This window comes from Xyrauchen texanus, chromosome 18 (genome assembly GCF_025860055.1).
Source record: "Xyrauchen texanus isolate HMW12.3.18 chromosome 18, RBS_HiC_50CHRs, whole genome shotgun sequence".
NCBI lineage: Eukaryota > Metazoa > Chordata > Actinopteri > Cypriniformes > Catostomidae > Xyrauchen > Xyrauchen texanus.
The window spans coordinates 37,616,022-37,631,586 of NC_068293.1; the positions used below are offsets into that span (position 1 = coordinate 37,616,022).

The 15,565-nt window shown below is 42.7% G+C and overlaps 1 protein-coding gene across 1 annotated transcript in view; it reads right to left on the reverse strand.

Moving 5' to 3' along the window:
• The window catches only part of LOC127658675 (titin-like), a 49,361-nt gene that overhangs the window by 10,262 nt on the left and 23,534 nt on the right, over window positions 1-15,565 (reverse strand). The window contains exons 17-34 of the mRNA XM_052148084.1: window positions 11,975-12,139; window positions 11,721-11,889; window positions 9,952-11,630; window positions 9,559-9,840; window positions 9,183-9,449; window positions 8,791-9,063; window positions 8,420-8,683; window positions 8,042-8,302; window positions 7,561-7,821; window positions 7,219-7,482; window positions 6,853-7,113; window positions 6,502-6,762; window positions 4,371-4,631; window positions 4,133-4,274; window positions 3,864-4,032; window positions 3,528-3,759; window positions 2,727-3,011; window positions 2,489-2,614 (exon numbers count right to left, since the gene is read on the reverse strand). Coding sequence (XP_052004044.1) covers window positions 2,489-2,614; window positions 2,727-3,011; window positions 3,528-3,759; window positions 3,864-4,032; window positions 4,133-4,274; window positions 4,371-4,631; window positions 6,502-6,762; window positions 6,853-7,113; window positions 7,219-7,482; window positions 7,561-7,821; window positions 8,042-8,302; window positions 8,420-8,683; window positions 8,791-9,063; window positions 9,183-9,449; window positions 9,559-9,840; window positions 9,952-11,630; window positions 11,721-11,889; window positions 11,975-12,139 — 5,622 coding nt within the window. The remainder of the gene's footprint in view (window positions 1-2,488; window positions 2,615-2,726; window positions 3,012-3,527; window positions 3,760-3,863; window positions 4,033-4,132; window positions 4,275-4,370; window positions 4,632-6,501; window positions 6,763-6,852; window positions 7,114-7,218; window positions 7,483-7,560; window positions 7,822-8,041; window positions 8,303-8,419; window positions 8,684-8,790; window positions 9,064-9,182; window positions 9,450-9,558; window positions 9,841-9,951; window positions 11,631-11,720; window positions 11,890-11,974; window positions 12,140-15,565) is intronic.

Below are 15,565 nucleotides of genomic sequence, written 5' to 3' on the forward strand. Positions count from 1 at the left end.
AAACTGACAAATAAATTATCTTTATTCTGAGAAAAACTTGGAGGAGCTTGGCGAGGTAATTAAGGCCTTGCCTACAGGCAAGTCTCTGGGGCCAGACAGCTTTGCCATTGAATTTTTTAGATCTTATGCTACAGAACTGGCTCCAATTTTGCTAGATGTTTATACGGAATCATTAAAGAATGGAAAGCTTCCGCCAACCATGACGCAAGCCCGAATCAGTCTGATTCTTAAAAAGGACAAATATCCAAACAAGTGTAAGAGGTACAATACAATTTCTCTGATCCAGCTGGACATTAAAATATTGTCAAACATTTTGGCTAACCGATTAAGTTATGACTTCTCTTACACATATAGATCAGGTGGGGTTTATTCGGGCCGTAACTCTTCTGATAACATTAGGCTTTTCATCAGTGTCATGTAGGCTGTGGTGAACGATCAGATTCCGGTTACTGCCATCTCACTTGATGCCGAAAAGGCGTTTGATATGTTAGAATGGGATTATCTTTTTAAAATGTTTGAAATGTATGGGTTCGGGAATACTTTTATTGGGTTGATTAAGTTACTTTATAGACACCTTTATGAAGATTATATTTTATTATTTGTCTCTGACTCTACCAGATCTATGCCTGGCAGCAGCATTTTTTTGGTCAACCTTTTAGATACTGTATCCACTATAACCTGTGCAGACAAATCTATTTGTGCACTTCTAATTTTACAGCTGTAACATCGCTTGTCTACTGCCTTTCTATTTAAATAGAGATAGACAAAATACCTTCATGTTGTTCAATTATTTTTAGAGGATATAAAATAAAATATATTTAAATAAAAACCTATCTTCATAATGAAACAACAGTTTCTGTCTGCAGGCCATCAGGCTTGTGAACAACTCTCATCCACTGCCCCACCTCCCAGCACTGCAGACACAGTTTCCCCTCTGTTCGTAAGGTGTTTTACCCCACCCTGCCTACACATATTTATGAATGTTACATATTTTGGACCACTACTGAGACTACCGCCGCAGGTTTTGCACATGACCACCTCCATTTTAACAATGCACTTTCTATTGTACACTATTTTATTTAAACGGCGGCACGGTGGTGCAGCGGTTAGCACTGTCGCCTCACAGCAAGAAGGTCGTGGGTTCAAACCCTGGTTGCCCCGGCCTTTCTGTGTGGAGTTTGCATGTTCTCCCCGTGTCTGCGTGGGTTCTCTCCGGGTACTCCGGCTTCCTCCCACCATCCAAAAGACATGCAGGCTAGGTTAATTGGTGTCTCCAAAAAAAATTGCCCTAGGTGTGGATGTGGATGTGGAGGTGAGTGTGAGTGTATGTCTGTCTATGTGTGGCCCTGCGATGGACTGGCGACCTGTCCAGGGTGTCCCCCGCCTTTCGCCCAATGTTAGCTGGGATAGGCTCCAGCCCCCCGTGACTCTGTACACAGGATAAGCGGTTGACGATGGATGGATGGATGTTTACACTAATATGTATGTGTATACACTTTTACTTGTGCACTAATTGTAATTTTTATATTTTTTTCCTCTCCTCTATATATCCTGTTTAAAGTATGTCTGAGGTTGCTCACAGAGTAAGAATTTCATTGTAATTTGTAACTTCTTGAACATATGACAATATACTCATAAACTTAAACTCTTACACTTTACCAATACATATTTGATAGATGCACAAACTATGTCATTAATTTGGATGACCTAGTTGAATCTGTGGGTACATTGTAGGTATCTTCATAACCCAGGCATTACCAGGGTAACAGCTATATTTCTGCTGTTCCATAAGCGACACCTACTGTCAGAGAGCGAATTTGCATTTTCATTCAGCCCGTCTGCCATTTTTGTTCAATTTGAAAATCTGACTGCATTTTTACACCGCATACACAGAGTGTTATACATTTTAACAGGTTATTTCTAAGAATCTAAACAATTCAGATAATAAGGTATCTAGAAGTATTCACAGTATTTTAAGTGCCCACAATAAAAATACCATGCATGTTCATTAACGCATTTATTATATATATATATATATATATATATATATATATATATATATATATATATATATATATATATAGTATAACATATTACTGTGTTATAATTTACCAGTGTAACACATTACTGTGTTATAATAAATTATTTTTTCATATAAATAAATTATGTAAAGATATGTATATAAGTTAATATCTTTTCAGAGCAAAAATAAATATTTATTTAAAAAATGAACCTCTATTTATTTTAGTACTGTGACTTGACTCGACTTGAAACTCATCATGACTTGCTTGAGGTGAGTCACTGACTTGACCTGACTTGACTTGCTTTATTTGTCTGCACTGCACTTGGTACTTGACTCGAGACTTGATGGTTAAGACTTGAGATTTGCTTGTGACTTGAACATGGGTGACTTGCTCCCACCTCTGCTGTATACTGTAAATGTATGTTTGTTTGTTTGTGCATGCCAACGTATGGTAATTGAACTTACCTTCCCCTGAGACTCGGCACTGCAAACTGGCAGATACTTCTTCGTTGGCAGAAGTGTTACGTACGGGTGATATGACCACAGGTGGTGATAGTGGTGCTTTAGTATCAGGGGAAACAACTTCTGGAACTGTGGATAAATTGGTATAATAATAAAAGACAGAGTCAGGTCTAAGTACTGTAAATTTGTTACATTTAATTCAGGTTAATTTTTTTAGTATTATCATTATTGTTTATTTTACCTTCCACAGTAAGTGAAGCAGAGCTTGTGGCTACTCCATAGTCATTCTTTGCTTCACAGTTGTACTGAGCTGCATCCTCTGGGAAGACCTCTATGAGCAGCAAAGCGTGCTCATTTCCCTCCCTGAGGAATTTACACTTGAAGCCAGAAGACAGAGCCTGAGAGTTTTTATACCAAGACACCAGGGGCTGAGGAGTTCCAGTCACCTCAACAGAGATGCGTGCAGGTTTGCCAGCTTCAACAGACAGAGGCTGCATATGCCTGACAATCTGAGGTGGCTCAGGGACTTAATGCAATAAAGAATAAAACATATGCAACATAATAGTACAGGGACAAATTCTATTCAATATACAGTATAATGTTCATAAAAGCCTCATAAATGACAAACTCACTGATATTTCAAAAGGATAACCTTAACTAGAGGTTGTCTTCTGTTAAAAAGGATATTTTAATTCTTCTGAAAACTTATCTATGGATGGTAAATAAAGTTTTCAAGTATCTTTTTCATGTCAATAGAAGAGGGCTATACTCCCATGTTTAACACGAAAGGAAAAAAAAAGAAATCCATAGAAACCAAACTATGGTAATATTCTTTACTCAGTAATCTATACTCTAGTGTTGTAAATATGTTACATTACTCATTACTTCCGAAGCCCCAACAGTGAAAATCATCATACACTTTCGAGGTATGCATGTACTGCATATTCATGTATATGAATATTGATATAATACTGTATCTCACTGCATAAACATCATTACAGTCCAGACTAGAAGAGTTACAAAGCTTTAAGATGACACTCACTGTTGACATGTAGGGTCACCACACTCCTGTTCTTTCCAGCAATGAATGTGTATTGTCCTGCATCACTTCTGTTGGTTGCTGTGATTGTCAGGCGATGAATTTTTCTAATAGCCACATAGCGCAAGCGCTGATCTACAGAGAACTGGATCTCAACTCCATTTCTTAGCCAGTGACCCTCAATGTCATCTTCGTTGACCTCAAATTCAAACGTAGCTCGTTGTCTTTCAAACACCTAGATTACAGAGATGAATGAACTCATTGTTTATAGACAGATCTTCATTTGTCAATATTCTAATAATATAGTGATACACGCCAAGAAGACAACTTGGTACTTACAGTGATTTCTTTCTCTGCAGGTTCACTGATATGCACATCCTTGCCCTCAACTGTGAGGTAGGCCTTAGATACGCTAGAGCCAGCAACCACAGAGTATTCACCGGCATCAGACATGCACACCGTTTGGATCATCAGACGTTGCACATGTCTTTCTGTGGAGACTTTGAACCTAAGGGGTGGAGATGATATCTCCATTAGGACACTGCACTTCAAATGTCAAAGAGGAAAACTGTGTATGGATAGGGAAAACCAATAAATATCTGCAGTGCCTTTCAGAAATGTCAAGTTCTTGACCATCTTTCATCCATGTTACCGTGACATTAGGCTCAGAGAGTTCACATTCAAAAACAGCCTTCTTCTTCTCAGTAACTTTAATGTCTTTGATGTGCTTGGTGAACTCAAGGACACGAGCTTAAATTGATCACAAAAGAAAATTACAAGATCAGAACAGAAAGAACATACAAAATCTAAATAAGAAGAATAATTTAATAATGCAACGCATTTCACCTTCAACAAACAGTTTTGCTGATGTTATAGCAGATCCGGCCACAAATTTGTACTCTCCAACATCTCCAAAGTGAACATTACGGATTGTGAGAAAGTGAGTGAAATGCTTGGTGTGAGTTTGGCATCTTTCACTTGATCGGATTTCTACTCCATTCATCAGCCATTTGTAGGTGATGCCTTCATAGTTGACAGTCACCTCAAATGTGATGGTGTCCTTCTCTTGTGCATTCAGGTCTTTCATCATAGATGTGATGAGAACAGCTAAGGGAGAAAGATAAAACATTTATTGACTGAATTTTATAAATTCCGTATAATTTTTAAAGGCCAATGATATCGCTTAACGAGCACAGTTTTCTGTCCTGTGTTTATGTATTTCCTAAAGAAACCGAAAGTTGGAGTGGGATATATCAAAGGTAGTTTTTTTCCCAAATATCCAGTAGGTATTAGTTATGTCAGAGCAACATGATCACACCTATTGTTGGCATGTGTCTCCCGAGAGTTCCAGTACCCTAGAATTGGACACATTATTCTGACTCACAGACCAGAGCCATTTCCTATCAGACATTTTTGCATCGGCTCCAGCATGTGTTCCTTCCCCTGATGCATGTTGTATCCCCTGTAACATTACATTTTTACTCCACTGATGGTAAAGTTTAGGTTTGGGGAGGTGGGTTCAGCCTGTACAGCTCAAAACAACTTGCTTCAAAACTCACTTTAGGCACCCCTCAGTGGATATTACTTTTGGTAAATAGAGCTCACACGTGCCCATAGGCCAAACATTACTTACTGCTGTGGTACTTACTACCACTGGGGGCAGAGTTTCAAATTGTAGCATGCACAGACAGATTTTAGCTGAAGAAATGTCAACTACTTTTTCCGATTTCACTGTGAGATCAGTCTGATCAGAGCCATAAATCATAAATTGCTACTTGTTCATTTGCAGGTGTTTTTAGGGGAGGGGCATACTCATTCTAGACAGAATTGGATTGGACAAAAATAGTAGTGCATCATAAGTCTCTTTTCTTGGAAGGAAGAGACTTTAAATGTGTATTTCAGATCAAAGTTTATTTTGTTAACTTGTACTGTAGGTGTACACTGGCATTTGCATGGCTTAGAAGCTAAAATACTCTGACTACAATTTCTTGCAGTCTTATAATATTTAAGCAGTATCACATGAGCCAGAGTGCTATATGGCCCTAAATCAGCACTTCTGTGGCCCTACATCAGCACTTCTTCGGTCAGTTAGGAAAAACTGAGTACAGTCATAAAACACATTTGTGCATGGAACTAGTTTATTACGCAGTTATTGGATAAGCAAGGATGTATGGATGGATGTGTGTGTGTGTGTGTGTGTGTATGTGTGTGTGTGTGTGTGAGAGAGAGAGAGAGAGAGAGAGAGAGACTTAGAGAGAGAGAGAGAGAGAGAGAGAGAGAGAGAGAGAGAGAGAGAGAGAGAGAGAGAGAGAGATACAGAGCATGTGTGGTCACCTGTTGCCACACCCAAGCAGAGATGCTGTCAGCTTTCTGAAGATCAGAATTCTTAGTGGAAAATTAGTGGTCCAAATGGGGATATTTTTCCCAATTATAAACAGTGTTTCCACTCCAGTGTGGAAAGTCCTATAAGAGGTAAGCGCCTTCAGTTTGTGTAATTAATCAGTCTGTTTTGTCTCTCAGCTGTGATTAGCCGTAATACTGAAGTTGTTCATTTAAAGCCATTTAAAACTATTTCCTAGCTTTAGTATTAGTAATACATGTGATCACGGAGAGCTGTTGTATGTAAACGGCTGAAGCGGCTTCACTTCACACTGCACAAACACAAGCAGAGTGATACACACACACAGAGAAGCGTCTGAGTGCTGATGGTGTCAGACCATCAGTGCTCATGGAACGTCTCTCGTCCAATCAGATTTGAGGACCGGAACTAACTGTTGTATATAAATAAATATGTATTGCTTTACATGTCTGTACTTATGAGCAGCTTTGTCTTAATGTATGTCCTTTGTATGCAACTGCCAAGTCAATTTCCTTGTAAGAGTAATCTTACCTGGCTAATAAAAATCTATTCTATTATATTCTAAATTCTGGTGAATATTTCAATACCCAAAAATAACAACTATAGAATAGAACTTACGGCTAACTGTCAGTGTGGCAGAGACTCTGTCATTTCCACACACAAAGGTATATTCGGCAGAGTCATCTCCGCTTGTGTACATGATCTTCAGCTGATGCAGTTTGCCTTGCACCACAATCCTGAACTTTTCGCTCATCTCAATCTCAACTCCATTTTTCAGCCAGGTGGATGGAACATTGAAATGTGAAACCTCACACTCAAATGTGGCCACATGGGTCTCTGGAACCTCAATGTTCCTCAGGGGCTTTGTGACTCTCAAAGCTGGAACAACCATTGCATGAAGTTAGTGATGTGTATTAGACATCAATGTTATTATTTGTAAAATGGTGACATCTTATAATTTGTACTTACATTCAACATGTAAAGAAGCACTACACTGCAAATGTCCAACTACAGCTGTGTACTCTCCAGCATTGCTTTCTTCAACATTCTGAATGACCAACTTGTGTGCTTTCCTTTCTGACATTATTTGAATATTGGCACTAGGTTTTAGCTCTTGGTTTTTTAATAACCATTTAACCGGTATGTCATCATGGGACAAACTAAGCTCAAAAGAAGCAGTTCCATTCAGTAGGGAAGTCACATCTTTTGGCTTTTTCACAATCTTAACAGCTGCAAGAGAAATAAAATGCAAATTAGGATCAAAGATCTTTTTTTTTCTTCTTTGGTTTGGTTCCAGACCAACTTGTTTTTATTTTAGTCAAACTATTTACTTACTCTCAACATTCAGTCTAGCATTAGCAGAGAGTTTTCCAAGTTTGAATCCATAGACTGATTCATCTTGAGAGTTGCAATTCTTGATCTTCAGGGTGTGAACCATGCCTTCAAAAGTTATCTCATATTTATCACTGGGGACAATTTCTATTCCATTCTTGATCCACTGGGATCCTTTCACATCTAAATGCGTGAGTTCAAGACTAAATGCTGCCTCTTGTGTTTCAGTGACTGTTTGGTTCTTCAATGTCTTCTTGATTTTTACAGCTATAAAATACACATTTTAAATCAGTTACATGTAATGGAAAAGAAATTAAATTCTCAAACAAAAAAGGTCAAACGTACCTTCGACACTTAGGTTGGCAGATGTCTTGGAATTTGCAACTTGATGGGTGTACTCTCCAATATCTTGTGGTCTTGTAATAACAAAGACAAGTCGGCGGACTGCACCTATATCTTCGCTCCTGACATTGTCACTGAAGTCAACAGGGTGGCCATCTTTAAGCCATTTTCCCTCAGAGTCAGGGTTGGCAACCTCACATTCCAGCATAGCAGTTTGGGATTCTGCCACAGTCACATCACAAAGTGGCCTGTTTATAGCACCACCTAGTGGAAGAAAAACAAACGTGAGGCAGCATTTGTGTATATTGCATGTTAACATGCCTGCTGAAAAAAAAGACTATATAAACCATTCTAAAATGATATGCTTGTCTTTAGTCAAAATGGGTTTTGGACACTTTTCAGCTTGTTAGGCTGGAAGACCATCTTAAACCAGTTAAGACCAGCAAACCAGCTTAGCCGCATTTGAAAAAAACAAATGCCATACCTGATACAGTAAGTTTTGCACCGGATGTCTTTTCACCCGCTGCAAATGCATACTGGCCCTCTTCATCCTTCATGGCATTGATGATGGTGAGGCTATAGCACTTCCCTTTGGATTCAATTTTGTATTTGGCTCCGGCCTTGAGAGGCTGGTTCTTGAAGGTCCAGTAAGCATCTATTCCACTGTGAGATAGTTCAACTCCAAAGGTGACATTCTGAGTTTCTGCACACACACAATCCTCCATGTGCTTGATGATGCTGACCTCTGCAAGACAAAATATGTTAGTTAACAAAGGGAACCCATGACATCTATCTTTAGGCACACACAATGAAAATAATCATTTCTGTTATCAGAAATCATATTGGTATTTTTTCTACTTACTCTCAACAGACAGTTTACAAGTTGATTCCACTCTACCAATGACCATTTTATACTGTCCTTCATCGGAAGCAAAGGTCCTGTTCAAGACAAGTCTCTGTTTGGACCCTTTGGCAACCATCTGGATTCTTTCACTAGGTACAAGGAGCTTTTTATTTTGGAACCATTTCACAGAAGCAACATCAGGGGCAGAGATTTTAGCTTCTAGCACTGCCTTTGTACCCTCAATGGAATGAACATCATTTAGAGGGGTTACAACTTCAATTGCTGTAAAAAAATTAATAAAAAAAAATATTACATATAGTGTATGCAATCTTTAAACAGTATTCTAGCTTTTAGAAATGTGTATGCATCACCTTTTAAATCTAACTTACTTTGAATAGTCAGTTTTCCAGTTGTAGAAATGCCTTGAACTGAAACAACAAATGAGTACATTCCTGCATCATCTCTGTTGACATTTTCCACCAGAAGTTTGTGGACAAGTTTGTCAATGACAATGTGAACTCTGTCAGTGGCAGAGATAGCCAGACCATTTTTCATCCATGTTCCCTCCACGTTTTCCTGAGAGAATCGCACCTCCAATTGGGCTATATCACCCTCACAGACAGTCAGATCAGAGAGTCCCTGCATCAGAGTTACAGGGCGCACTGAAATGAGAGGAAAGAAGAACATCGTTTACTTAAGATTTTACTAAAAAAAAATATTTTACTAGAACAATTATTAACTTGGGTACATTTATAGAAGATTATATTCCAATTCTACTTACATTTCATCTTCAGTGTGGCACTTGATTTCAGATCACCCACTTTGAAAGTGTATTTTCCCTGGTCCTCCTTCCTGACATCTTTTACAGATAGGGTGTGTCGGCTACGGCGAGATGACACAACATATTTTAGGCTTGGGGCAATTTCTTTGTTCTCGAAGAACCAGGTAACTTCAGCATCCTCACGGGACAGTTCACACTCAAACTCTCCAGAGTATGTCTCGGGCACTTCAACACTTTCCAGATTTTTCACAATTTCCAATGGTGCACCTGTATAACAGATAATATTGTACATTTGACCAAAACTTCAAATGCAACTCTAAAAATTCAAATAAAAAAAGCAACAAATGAAAGAAAAATTGGATAAATGTATGCTAACCTTCAACATGAAGTTTAGCAGTAGTTCTTATGTGGTCATTGTCAGCTACAACACAGGTGTACTCTGCAATATCTTGCATATTGATTATCAACACAGACAGGAAGTGCACCTTTCTGTCAGAGTGCATTCTGTATTTGTCTCCAGAGAAAATTTCTGCATTGTTCTTCAACCATTTGACCTTGACAAATGGCTCATTTGTCTCACACTCAAAGGTCACCATTGTGTCTTTCTCTTTTGCATTTGCATCCTCTAGGGTTTGGGTAAAAGATATGACTTGCTTGGCTGCAAAAAATATAAAAAAAGCAAAACAAAAAACACAACAGAGCATTTATTAGATAACCTCACTTAGTAATTAGATGAACAATAATCACAAGATTAACAAACAATACATACCTTGCACCAACAGGAAGGCATGACTTGAGGCCTCACCAGCTATGTTAATAGCTTTGACCATAATACTAGCAGAGTCCTCAGCCGAGACATCTCTGATCACCAATTCACAGACATGGTCCTCAAGCCAGTACCAATAAACACAATCTGACTTCTCAAGTAAAATTCCATTTTTGAACCACTGACACTCTGGATCTGGTTTACCAACAACCCTACAATGGAAGCGAACTTCATCAGACTGAGAAACTGTCTGGCTCTGAATTCTTTCCAAGATCTTTGGAGCCTCCATGCTAGGAGAGAGGGCTATTTTCTCAGGTTTAATTGTAGGAATGGTAAGTTTGCTTTCTTCCTCCTCGTTCTTCTTTTCAGCCTCAGACACCTCTTTGGTCCAGTGCAAAAGCTCTTCTTTTCTCTTCTTTAACATGCCTTCATATGCCTCGTCCTTCTTACAAGACTTCATCTCAACAGAGGATATGGCTTCATAATACCCCTCTTCAGTCCTGCGTTTAAATTTGCTTCGCAGCTCTTCCGTCTCTTCTGTAGATATTTCATGAACAAGTCTTTCCACCTTCTTCAGTCGAACAACCTCTTTTGCTTGTGAAGCCTCTACTGGTTTATCCACCTTCACAATATCAAAGGATACCCGGCCAGGTTCAGTGCCAGGTGCCTCCGGAGCCTTCATGTCAGGAGCACGGCGCAAAATTGACCTGAAGTCTTCTTTCTGTTGGATTTCAAGCTTTACAGTGTGTTCAGCTGTACCCTCTGGGTTCTCAGCCAACACTTTGACATTTCCAGAATCATAGTACTTACAGTCTGTGATTTCCAGGTAGTGAATACCATCATAGTGCAGTCTGAATCTTTTGCTCTTCCGAGTGAGCTGTCCATTGAGGTACCAGTTGACTTTGGGAGCTGGGTAACCAATCACTCTGCAGCGATATTTTGCTGTTTGCCCCTCAAATACTCGTATGGGTTCTGGAAGCAAGACTATCTCTGGTTTGGTATTCTCAGTCATTTCATCTCCAGTTACATGAGCAATTCGCTCCATTTCACCCATTCTTTGCACTTTCCTTCCCTCTGGGAGCTGACTCTCCTCTACTAGACTCTTCTCATCCTTCACAATCAATGTTGTGGAGGTCTGGTCAGCACCAATCTTGTTGGTGGCTCTGCAAGTAATGACACCACTATCTCTGGAATAAGCAACTTCATAATCAAGACTGCAATAACCAAACTCATTGATCATGCGCAGCCTGTTAGCAGCTTCCAGTGGCTTGCCATCATGCAGCCACTCAACAATCATGGTTGGGTCACCAATAGGGGTGAGTCTACACTCAAAGCGCACAGGACCAAATCGCTTAATTCGGACGGAAGTAAGCTTCTTTTTGAAATGTGGCTTCTGTTGCTTTTCCTTGTCATAGAGGTCACCCTCTTCCCATTGTTCCTGGCCATAGCGATGATGCAGAGGTTCAATCACTGGTGGAGCAATTTCCTTAGCCTTATAGGTCCCTTTGGGAATGATGAGTCTTCTTTCTGGTTCGGGTTTGGTGAACTCTACCTCAACATTGACTCTGCAGCGGGTGGTAACTCTGCCAGCTTTGTTTATAGCTATGGCTGTGTACCATGCACTGTCTGAGGCAAAGGTCTGTCGAATCTTGAAATGTGCTTCTCCTTTGATACCCTCAATTCTGAAATAAAAGCATTGAACATAGATAAATAACATAAAACAGCTAGCCAAAACTCAACAAAATTTTAAATTTGAGAAGAAAATAATTTACTTGATGTGAGGGTATTTTTGAGGAGAGATAATATCACTGTTTTTAAGCCAGACAATGTCAGGAAGTGGGTTTCCGATGGCTTTCACTGCCAACTCAACTAAACTTCCCTGCTTAACACTGATGTTCTTTAGCTTTTCTATGAACTGAGGTCGGACCAAATTTTCCTTTGCTGTAAAAGATAAGACAAGTTTATGCAATGTGTCACACAAGTCTAGAGCTTAAAACAACTTTCCAGAACAATAAAATTATGTTACCTTCAACAGTGAGAGTCATCGAAACAGTTGTCTTTCCTGCTCTGTTCTGAGCAACTACAATCCACTCTCCAGAATCCTGAGGCATTGCAGGAACTACAATCATTGACTGAGTTCCATCTTCCTTTACAACAATCTTGTGGGTGTAGTCATTGACCACTTGTTGCCCTTTGGTAAATATAATAATCAAGGAAAAACAATAAACTTTCATTCCCTATCGAGAGGTCTCTCCTATTGCTTAAGTAGCTTACGCTATGGGAAAACTCCGTTTCTCGAGAAATATTGAAGTCTTTATGTAAAACGCATTGCAGCTGCACAGCAGACAGTAATGAGCGAGGCAGCTCGGTCATTGGCTGTGCTGCGGCAACTGCTCTAACCAATGACGGGGCGGCTCTGAACGCGCGACCCGACGGGGCTATATGAACAGGTTCATATAGCCTGGCTATTTGCATAGCCAGGCTATATAATGGGCACCCCATCATGCGAGTTCCTTTAGATTTAATCTCCTTCAGCAAAGACCTTCTCTTCGCTGGATTCTCCAGATTGTTGGAGTCTTCCGCCCGCCGTCGAAAAGCCTACAGCAGGACCGCTAAGAGGACGGCGGCATCTTCAGCCGCCTTCGAAGCCTTTTGCTACGCCATCCGGCGCGCAACGCTATATCCTTTACTGCAAGCGCTCACCCCTGCGACGCTTTTGATTAGTAAAAGAGCAATTTTTTCAAGGCGTTGTTGCAAATGCCTTCAGCCTCGCCTCGTGCAGAGGCCCTCTTCCTGATGGGGATCGTCACATCATTTGCACTCGCTGCCTGGGACCGGACCACACAGAAGCTGCTCTCATTCAGGGCGGATGCCCCGAATGTGACTCCCTGGGCCTCGCCGAGCTGCGCTCGCTTTGCCGCTTCGCGCAATCGAGCCTGCTTCCACCGTGCTGCCGCCCCTCCGTTCGAGCCGCGCAAGAAAAAGCGCCGCTCACAGAGGCTGCCAGAGCACGTAGACTTCGGTGACGTCACGCCGGCCCAGTCCCTGTGTGCTTCACCGCTGCCTGAGATCTCCCCGCTGCCAGTCCATTTTATGAAGACGGACCAGCACCCCTCCAGCAGAGCGGTGGGTCTCGTCTCGTTTGGCGCGTCAGGGGACGACGATGAAAAGGATGACAGCCTCTCTATTGACGCTGCATCCGACGACTGGCCGGGCTCGAGTTTCGACCCCACGCCATCGACATCAGCGGACATGAGCACGGGCACCAGCATGGACTCTGAGATCGTCCGCATCCTGTCCAAAGCCGTAGAAGACCTCGGGCTTGACTGGTCTTCTCCGGAAGAACCCGCCCGCAGCCGGCTGGACGAGTGGTTCCTGCAGGGCGCCGGCAGGCCCCTTGACAGAGACCCTCTCCTTTCTTCCCGAGTGCACGCACGTAACTCACAAAGTTGTGGAAAGCCCCGCGACTCTGCTCAGCCTGAAACCTTCTTTTTCTTCCTCGCTCTCCTCAGTGGACGGCGCAAGAGAAAGAGGCTACGAGGGAACTCCGCCCCACGAGGAGGCTGTGGCCAACCATCTGTGCCCACCCTCCACCGCCGGATGGAAAGCCAAAGCTTCTCATCCCTCGAAGCCCTGCAGATCCACCTCAGCTCTCGCCGGTCGCGCATACGCCGCCACCGGCCAAGCTGCGTCAGCGCTTCATTCAATGGCGGTTTTACAAGTTTACCAGGCCAAACTTCTCCGCACCATGGACGAGTCTGGACCTGAACCTGAAGCTTACAAGGACCTGCGCAGCGCCACTGACATAGCCCTGTGAGCCACGAAGGCCACTGCCCAATCCATCGGCCGGGCCATGGCTAATTTGACTGTCCTTGAGCGCCATCTGTGGCTGACACTAACGGAGATGAAGGTCGCGGATAAGGCGCCATTCCTTGACGCGCCTATCGCTCCAAGCGGCCTGTTCGGATCAGCGGTAAAATAATTCGCTGAACGCTTCACTGAGGCCCGGAAGGATTCGCAAGCTATGCGTCACTTCCTGCCCAAGCGCTCCAGCTCGTCTCACCAGAAACCGCCTCAGCAGCAGCAGCGAGCCAGGGCGGCCCCTCCCGTCTCCCAAAAGCCGAAGAGCAGACCTGAAACGGACGCTCGACGCCGCTCGCGTTCCGCTGGCCGAAGAAAGCCGCCTGAGCAACGAGGTCCTTGGCCCAAGATCGTGCTGAACCCGGAGCCTCGTAAGTCTTCCTAGCAAAAGGAAGAAAAAGAGAGAGTACCTGTCTCGCAAAGGCCGGACCACTCTCTCTAAAACATGTAAAACATTACCCAGTCCCCTTACAGGCGGTTGGAAATGTCTGTACAGCAGTCAGTGGGCCAGTCACAGAACTCGCTCACCTGCAATCAAACGCCGTTTTAACGGCGACACACAGAAATCACGAAAAGAGTCATTTTCTGCCTGTGTCACTAAGGGTTCACATGTCCAAACTAAAGTGCGCATTCCCACATACCAATACTGTCCAAACAGTGCCAAATACTTCCCCAGCTCAGGCTGGACGTCCAATAAATGTAGATCGTGTGCCTATTGTCATGTATGCACCACTACACACAAGCACTGTTCCCACAGTTATAAACACTTCCCCAGTAAAAGCGGGAAATACTATAAAGGTAGCGTGTGTGCCTGCTGTCCTGCATGCACCCCTACACACAAACACTGTATGCATAGCCAAAAAACCTCCGCCGAGAGCTAAAGACTTTATGAAAGTGGTGCGCGTGCCTACTACAGTATATGCACCCCCACCCATAAGTGCTGCCCATACAGTTTCAAACAGTTCTCTGTCTCATGCCGCAAACATCACAGATGCGATGCGCGAGCCAAGAGACACCCCGCTAAAAGCGGGAAGCTTTATGAATGTGGAGCGCGTGCCTATTACGATGTATGCACCCCCACCCGAAAACTCTGTTCATACAGTTTCAAGCATTTCTCCGACTCATGCTGCAAGCATTTCGAGATAGCACGCGTGCCTGTACTCTCACACGCACCTCTGCACTCGGCACTCAATCACGGCTGCTCAGCGCGCACCTGCGCCTCTGAGAGCTGTAAACTCAGTGTTAGCACAAGGCAATTTGCCGGTGGGGCCCATACGTCACAGCGACATGCCCCCAGCCAGCATTCAGCCCATATCTGTGCGAGCAAAAGCCTGGGAAAAAATCCCCGACATGCCGAAATGGGTTTTGAACATAATAAATCACGGTTACTCACTTCAATTCGCTCGCAGACCGCTCCGCTTTTCAGCGGTGGTCGAGACGAAAGTGAGGAAAGATGTGTCACATGTTCTACACACCGAGGTGCTCAAACTGATAGAGAAGGGCGCTATAGAAACTGTTCCTCCCTCTATGAGCGAGGCGGGTTTTTACAGCCGCTATTTTTTCGTCCCAAAAAAAGGACGGTGGCCTCCGCCCCATCCTAGATCTCAGACATCTGAACAAAGCTTTAATGATTCGCTCGTTCAGAATGTTAACAACCAAACATATCCTCGCGCAAGTTCGCCCCGGGGATTGGTTTCTATCAGTGGATTTGAAAGACGCTTACTTTCACATTCGATAGCGCTCATCACAGGCCTTT